Genomic DNA, 8,416 nt, shown 5'->3' on the forward strand with positions numbered 1-8,416 from the left:
TGCATGGCGTCGTCCATTTTCTTCGGCACCCCTTGCCCCTGCGGCTCCTCTCCCACCAATCTTGCATCCTCCTCATCGCTCCATAGACGAGGCTTTGCCTGAAATCGTGTTCAGCTTCGCCTGAAACCGTGTTGCTCCTTATTTCGTCTCCCTTTCTCTTCTTCATAACTTTCAAGCCATTTTTGCATTGGCTCTTAATTTAGTATATAGAACTTCATGATCTTTTCTTGCATGGCGCCGTCCATTTTCTTTGGCACCCCTTGCCCCTGCGGCTCCTCTCCCATCAATCTTGCATCCTCCTCATCGCTCCATAGACGAGGCATTTCTGGGTCAGAAACGGATAGAAATTCGTTCGTCAAAACAAGAGACTCTTGCACCAGCCATCCTTCTGCCATGCTCCCCTCTGGATGTGCTTTTTGGCGAACAAAACCCTTAAGTGTTTTCATGAACCGCTCTAGAAAGAACATCCAATGGCTGTGGACTGTACCTGCCACTGCAACCTCATCTACTACATGGACGAGCAAGTGCATTTGGATAGTTACACAACTTGTGGGTAGATACTTCTCAATCATGCAAACTGTCTCAATGGAGTTAGCCCTTGTGACTGCAATGGATTCCTCTTGTATCTCCTTGGAAGAGATCCACCACACTAGCTCTAAAATCTTGTATATGTAGGACCGCACTTCCTCCATTAAACACCCCTTGATCGCAATTGGAAGAATAAATTGCAAGAACTTATGCCAATCGTGCAATTTCAGTCCTGACAGTTTTCGTCATGGGTGAATGCTGTCTTGAGACACCGCATGCATCTTGTTGGTGTCTTGAACTCTGAAATCACCCTTTTGACTTGTCGTTCCTCGCTTTTTAGCAATACCCATGGCACTCTTGGAAGCTTTGTTTGGCCCGCTGCATTGGTGAAAGGCCACAGCTCTGGCATCTTTCCAACTGACTGCAAATCATCTCGTGAACCTCGATTGTCTTTCATTCCTATGATTGTCTTCTAGAGGAGCTCTCCAACATTCTTGAATATATGCATTGGATCCAGCAAATGGTTAATTAGTAGATCACTCCAGTACGACAACGTATGGAGAATGGACAAACACTTCATTCCTGGAACAAGTTTCCCCTCATGTTGCTCCCATCGGCGACGCCACTCTTGTACATGCATGGGACGACATTCGACGCGACCAAGCTGACCTTTGTGCAAGTGATGGCCATATGGAAGATAACGATGGTGGCCTTGATAAATTGTCTTTCGAAACGAGGCAGAATAGCTCACATCCAAAGACGGCCCGCAAATTGGACATGCATTGTATCCCGAAGTTGTAAGCCCTGCATATATTAAAGCATGATCCAGCACTACACAAAGTGCTTGCAAATAGCGAGAATTTTGTAAATCATCCACCATTACCAGAAGCTTCACCGTATCCTGGCCAATCATGCATAGTCTACATAAGAATTCCATGGATCCTTACATGCTGTTGTCCTGCTGGTTCAACCGCATCTGCTATGTCGATCCCATGCCATAACTCCTAGAGCTCGTCCACTAGTGGTGCGAGATAAGCATCCATGTTTTTTGCCTTGAACTTACCAGGCATAATCAAGCATAATATCAAATAGACCCTACTTGATGGCAAGCCACGGCGGGAGGTTGTAATTGACAAGGCACACATGCCAAGTACTCCATGACGAGCTTCTCAAGCCAAATGGATTGACTCCATCCATTGCCATGCCCAAACGCAAATTGTGTGGTTCACTCTTAAAATGAGGCCAGGTATCTTCAATGTGCCTCCGAGCCTTTGAATCAGCGAGCACCCTAAATGTTGCATCACTAGATCTATTTGTAGCATGCTACCGCATCAATTTTACAATGGAACCACAACGAAACATTTTTATTTACTCGGAATAATAGGGAAATGCCGCAACACTTTAGCTGGCACTGACTCGCAACCACATCTTGTTTGTAGCGCATTGCTCCGCACTTAGGACACGGCATACAATTTGCAAATTCATTGCGAAAAAGAATGCAATCATTTGGACATGCATGAATCTTGTTGTAGTCCAAGCCAACTGAGGTCAATAGTCGCTTTGCGTCTGGCCTGGAGGGAGGCATTTCATTGCCATCCGGGAGTAGTTGCTCCCACAACAACCTGCACATTAAATTAAAACCTCCCCAAGCACGTCACCGTTGCAATCGGAAAATTTCTTTTGTAAGTTACGTACCTAAACAAAGCAGCGACGCTTGCATCTGACCATCCGTACACTGACTGTAGATTCAAAAACGACAGACAAGTATGAAGCACACATATTTTGGCACCTTTATAGATTGGTTGACGTGCCAACTTTGTCAATATGTCTTTACGAGATAGGCGCATGTGTTCTGGTGCTGCTTCGTTAGTGTTCTCCTCGCTTGGCTGGAAGAAGGCATCCAGCATTTCCTCCATGCCGTCGTCTTGTGTCTGTAAGCCCTCCTGTGCTTCCATCCTTGGCTCTGGATTGCTCGGACCTTCACTCATAATCCTTCCCCTCTCTCTCTCTCTTTCTCTCTCTCTCTCTCTCTCTCTCTCTCTCTCTCTCTCTCTCTCTCTCTCTCTCTCTCTCTCTCTCTCTCTCTCTCTCACTCTCTGATGTAGGTGTTATGTCGCGAAAATCAATGCCTGTTCCGTAGGATTCGTATCGTAGATTGTGTACGGTTTCTCTAGCAAACTCTCCGTACTTATGCACATGCTCATTACATATCCTACGCTTGCGTTGGATTTGATACTTGCAGAGCATGCACGAGCATGCAATTTTTTCCTCCATGTTAGTTGATGACGTTCCCATCTACAATGATTATGAATGTTGTCTCAATATATATACTCCTCACAATGTAAACTACCTCACATTCTCTAGCCTTGTCCGATCTCCGCACACCTCGGTCCAGAGGTGTACGGAGATCAAGACCACCGGGTCAAAATCTCGTCTTTATTGGTCAAATCCTATATGGGTGACACATACGTGCACACCCAGGTGTACATGACAATGCATGTAGCAGGCAAAACTCCTTTGTCTCTTTTAGTTCCATAGTTTCTTCCAGAGGGGAAGAGAGAGATAAAGAGATAGTTTCTGTCCTACTTTCTCTATCTACTACTCTCTCTCTCTCTCTCTCTCTCTCTCTCTCTCTCTCTCTCTCTCTCTCTCTCTCTCTCTCTCTCTCTATATATATATATATATATATATATATATATATATATATATATTTCTCTCTCTCTCTCTCTCTCTCTCTATATATATATATATATATAAATATATTTTCTCTCTCTCTCTCTCTCTCTCTCTATTTTCCTCTCTCTCTATCTCTCTCTCTATTTCTCTCTCTCTCTCTCTCTCTCTCTCTCTCTCCTACACACACACACACACACCTCTCTCTCTCTCTCTCTCTCTCTCCTACTCTCTCTCTTTCCTACACACACACACTCTCTCTCTCTCTCTCTCTCTCTCTCTCTCTCTCTCTCTCTCTCTCTCTCTCTCTCTCCTACACATACACACACAACAATGTAGCTTGAGGGAGAGGAGAGAGAGATTGGAGGGGGGCGGGGGGGGGGGGGGGGGGGGGGGGGAGAGGGGGAACAATACCTGCACTACAAGTTTCCAAGAAGCTCTATGCGCGCATGCGAAAATGACCGCCTACGCGCACGGGTGGGGTTTTTCCCCCAATTTTTAAAGCATTGATATATGCGTTGATATGCATGTGGAAATACGTGTGGCCGCTACGCAATTTCGACGGACATTGGTACGTGTGTTGCCACGTACATATCGACGCATATATCGACGCCCGCTATGCGCGTCGGAATGCGCGTCGAAAGGTACGTCGCGTCGAAAAGTGCATAGAGTGTTGTAGTGAGATCTGCAAAAGGAGCTCGATCATGAGGCTAAGTTAAAAGAAGAGGAACACATAAGCAATAGTGATGGTAGACAGGATAGCAGAAGTGAGCATGATAGTAGAAAATATGATACATGTATATCACAGAAGAGATAATGAGATTGCAATAGACATGATTGACACCATGATGGAGATCAAGGTAGATATAATCAGAATGAGAGCTCGGGTATGAGAGAAGCTACAAAAGACGAAGAGATGATGACAAAAAGGATAAATATAGAAGGATCACACGTATTCATGTGTACATGATTGAGAGGATGAATATAGAGTGGATTGCACCCACATGGAAGGTTATTGAAGGACTCACAAAGAGCATGGTGATCAGAAGGATAGATACAATCGATATGATAGCAATGACAATGATGATGAACATAGAGATCAGAGCTAGAGGGATTGAGATGGTAGATATCCTAGCTCTTCAAGAGGGCATCAATCGCTGGAACTTGAGTTGTTCAATGTTAACCGAGGTAGGGTTTCATGTGTCATGTATCATGGATTCTTTGTGGGATTTCATGATTGAAAGTAAGGGAGTGTGCATGTGTCACAAATTGCCACAAGTATGGTTGTTGATGCAAAAGATATCATGAAGAGAGATTAAGAGATATGGCTTAAGGTTGTTTCTGTGTGACTGGGACCCAACTAGGAATACAAATAGCCTTTTTATGTGGGATGGGGACCAATAGACATGGCAAGATCTTCTACCGACGAACCAAAGCTCTTTGGATGAGGAAAATAATCCTCTAGTAATAGTAAGCCTTCAACAGGTTGCAAAGGGATTTCTAGGCTTATCATCATAGAGGAGGATGATAATGACTCTTCTAGGCAATGGGAAGCTAAGGCTAATATTTCAAGCATTAGGGGTCTTAGAGGTGAGGGATTACCCCAATTATAATGCTAATGGATTCAGACTCTTCCCTCAAGACCAAGGCATTGAAAAGGAGCTTGAATTTGAGCTCAATGAGGATGAATTAGCCTTCTTACAGAGGCAAACAAGGTACTCCATTGATGTGGTACCTGTGGAAATTTTAATAAACTAGATGGTTCACTACAGAGAGCTCTAATGCCAAAATCTGCTTCATCCAAAGAGAGGGGAGAGAGAGTTGTGAAAGTATCAGCAAAGGGCCATGCTTGATTCCATCGTAAAGGATCTAAATTTTCCTAGGAAGATGCGATGCCAAAAATAGAAGAGCAACATTTCGCTCAAGAATTCATAGTGTAGGACTCTACGTATGACATGTCAGAGTGGAAGAAGGATGCATTTGGTAAGGCAACCAAATGCTATCATACATGGGTCAAAACAATCCATAAGACCAGAAGCAAATCAACAACGGGTGCTTCGTCATCTACATCAAAATCTCCCTGTCTATGAGTTTGCTTGGACCTCACAACTAGATGACAAAGCATGACACAACTTCTGTTCCCTATAACTTATGATCTCCATCATACTTTTATATGGCGCTTTAGTATGATGTGCGCTATATAAGGTTTATAGTTTGTGTCATTTCTTCATTGCATGAAGAAAAGTTTAACTACTCGTGTGCTTTTCTTGTAGCTTGACAAAACAACGTTCTCTGCCTTGCACTCAACCGAAACGCCTACTTAATGGCCAGGTCAGTAGTTCAAGTTAGTTTTTGCATTTCTCTACACTACAATGTACTATATGTAAACAAAGTGTTTTTGATTTGGAACAAGACCTCACTATACCAAAGCATATCAACACATCAACACTGAACTATATCAACAAATTTCTTTGGCACGAAGAATAGTTTATGGCGTATTCAACAAAAATCTAAATAATATATGTACGCTCAGGCACCGTGGGTGTGACAATATGAACACCTTGCGTGTGACGCGAGCCAGTGAAAACTTATTAGGCTATGGTCACGCGAGGCTTAGTTTCCTCTGACCCTCTCTAACGGCGAACAGCTTTCCACCGGCATAGTTACAAAACTATGCCCGTCCATTACCGGTCATTGCCATGACTCTCTCTCTTTGATTTCCCTCTTTCTACCTGCTGCTCACGGTGACACGGTCAGCTCCTGTCAGACGGTGTCTCAGACCTACGGATAACTAAGCATCGTGTGACCATAGCCTTAGTTTGGAACTTTTGAGACACAGGCCATGGGGCACGTGGGATGACACAGGAGTGCCAACGACGTCTTGGCTCAACCGCCTTGGAGGTGGAGGAGATGTAAATGGTAGCCACAGCGCTACCGCGAGTAGTAGGATGGAGCAGGGAGGCGTAGACGCGAGGGATGGGGACAAGAAGGGCAGAGAAGCTATAGCTTTAAGGCCAGCGCCTGGTCCAAGAGGTGGGCGTGATGAGGCCGCGGCCCATACACAGCTTATCAATATAGGCGGGGTGCTCATCCCAGGCCTTCCCAATCACATCGCAATTAAGTGCTTGGTGCAGGTGCCGAGGCTGTACCATGGAAATATGAGGGGCGTATGCAGGAGCTGGATGGAGGTGGTGCGAAGCGCAGAGTTCTACATATGGCGGCGAGAGAGCGGGGTCACGGACCCCTGGCTCGTCGTCCTTTCCTGCGACCATCTTGGATCCACCAAGCTAGACTTCTTCGCCTACGACCTACCATCGCGCCAGCTGCTCTTCAAAGCGCGTCTTCCTCCCTTTGATGCAGTCAAGCCCAGCTGCAGCAGCAGTACAATAGATATGATTGCCCGTGGTGCTTCAAGCGACTACAAGCTGGTAGCCATGGACGAGCACTTCGTGGTTCTCAACTGGCAGAGGGATGGGGTGTGGACGGAGGAGCTGCCGTTCCTCATCTACAACATTCTCCGCAACTCCTGGAAGAAGGGGGCTTCTGTGTCGGTGAGGAGGCATTCCTTCTGCTGCGGGGTGGTGCAGGGGAAGCTGTACGTGACGGGGGGGGTGAATATGAAGGGGACGTTGGAACGCTCCACAGAATGCTACGACTTTGCCAAGGATGAGTGGCGATTTGTGGCCGCACTGCCGGTGCCGCTGGTGCTGGAGGATGATGCTGTGTTTACAGGCAAGCTGTACGTGAGAACCAAGTGTAAAGAGTTTTGGGTGTACGATCCCATTGCCGATTTCTGGGCGCAGGACCCGTGTCTTAGCATGAATAGCAGGCTGTCTGAGCCTTCTCTCCATGAGCAGGACGATGAGCTATATGGCCAGCAAGGCCAAGCCCAAGCTGCCAATGAGGGTCAGCTCGTGGCTACTGACAAGTCGCTCCTCTCTCTCACCCCGGACAATGCTTTCTACAAATTCAATCGGAAGGAGAAGGCTTGGCAGCTGGTGGGTAAAATTAATGCAGGATATTCCGTTCATAATTACAAGGCCAGCGCCTCAGCAGCTAGCAATTATCGTACTGCTGCTGCAGGACGTAGTAGTAATGATGAGTCGATGATGTGTAAGGAGGCTCGACGGGTTTTTGCCTATGGCAATGACATCTTTGTCCTGGCATCCGGTAAGCCTGGATGGCACTCTCGTTTCCTGCAGGATGAGGACGGCTGCAAGTACCACAGGCTCTTCTTGGGCGCTTCCAGTTACCGAGCAGGGGCTGTCGTCCAAGCTTAGTAATTCATACTTTGTAATTGACCTTGAAAGGGCGCCACGACTTTGAAGTGCGTTGGATTGGATCTCTCAACTAATTCATGCGTTCGTGCGCCTTGAAGGTGGCCTTTATCAAACCAATGGTTTGTTGGCACTCCCTTCTTGCTTTCAGGGAGTGAGATAGGCGTGCTGCCTATGAAATGTTGTACACAAATTTTAGGCTTTTTGAAGCTATTACAAGATGTTGCTTTTTCAACGTCCCTTTGGAGCCACGCTTGTAGTAAAAATAGCAGTTGCAAGAAAAAAACTAATTAATTTGTTGACAGCAGCAACATCGCAAAGAGCCTCAAGCAGAGACGGCAAGGTATGCTACTACAACTCCCCCCACCCCACACACAGGCAGTGCCACCATTGGCACGTTAGTGACAGTCTTGTTTTGCCAAATGATCATCGAGCGCCTGTATATCTCTTGGCTTGAAATTCAATGTGAATAGTTGCAAGTGCATGCTGTATGTTGAGATGTTAGTCTACTGTTAACTTTGTGCTTGTTAACTTTGTGCTTGAACTTGGAACTTGATTTTTCAACCTAAATTGTGCTAAAAAATGCTTGTTTTTGGAGTTTTTGGTAATATTGTAGAATGATTATCTTTAAAATCTTTTTAGGAGGTTTTTAAGCGAATTCATGAATGCTTAAAAGGAAAAGGAGATGTTGCTACAACTTATGTAGTGTTCATACAAGAATTTGACCATATTAATTTATCAAGTAAATTTGCACACTTCGAATTTTTGAGCAAATTAAATGTGATTTGGTTGCAAGTTTGATTGTGCACAAGGAGTCCATATCACATGATTCTTTTTTCGAGTTTTATGGCACTTAATACCCCATTCAATCAAAGGTGCAATATTGATGGGATTTTATTGGCTTGTATCCGAATCGGTCATTTTAAATGAATGTGAAT

At 45.3% G+C, this 8,416-nt stretch overlaps 1 protein-coding gene across 1 annotated transcript; it reads left to right on the forward strand.

Annotated features, from left to right (window-relative positions):
• Positions 1–4,731: 4,731 nt before the first annotated feature.
• Positions 4,732–7,943, forward strand: LOC147451130 (F-box/kelch-repeat protein At1g22040-like). The gene is made up of 2 exons (XM_086520578.1): positions 4,732–4,916; positions 6,041–7,943. Exons 1-2 carry the CDS (start codon positions 4,732–4,734, stop codon positions 7,479–7,481), a joined length of 1,626 nt encoding a protein of 541 aa, XP_086376704.1. The 3' UTR covers positions 7,482–7,943.
• The last annotated feature ends 473 nt before the right edge of the window (positions 7,944–8,416 follow it).

Source organism: Adiantum capillus-veneris, chromosome 9, assembly GCF_014529385.1.
Source record: "Adiantum capillus-veneris isolate H3 chromosome 9, ASM1452938v2, whole genome shotgun sequence".
NCBI classification, from domain to species: domain Eukaryota; kingdom Viridiplantae; phylum Streptophyta; class Polypodiopsida; order Polypodiales; family Pteridaceae; genus Adiantum; species Adiantum capillus-veneris.

What these genes read in the sequence shown, in the direction of transcription:
- LOC147451130 (XM_086520578.1), top strand. Translation starts at nt 4,732, where the DNA reads ATGACTCTTCTAGGCAATGGGAAGCTAAGGCTAATATTTCAAGCATTA. An exon ending in TTCTTACAGAGGCAAACAAG is followed by an intron (nt 4,917 to 6,040) that starts GTACTCCATTGA and finishes TTTGAGACACAG; the next exon opens with GCCATGGGGCACGTGGGATG.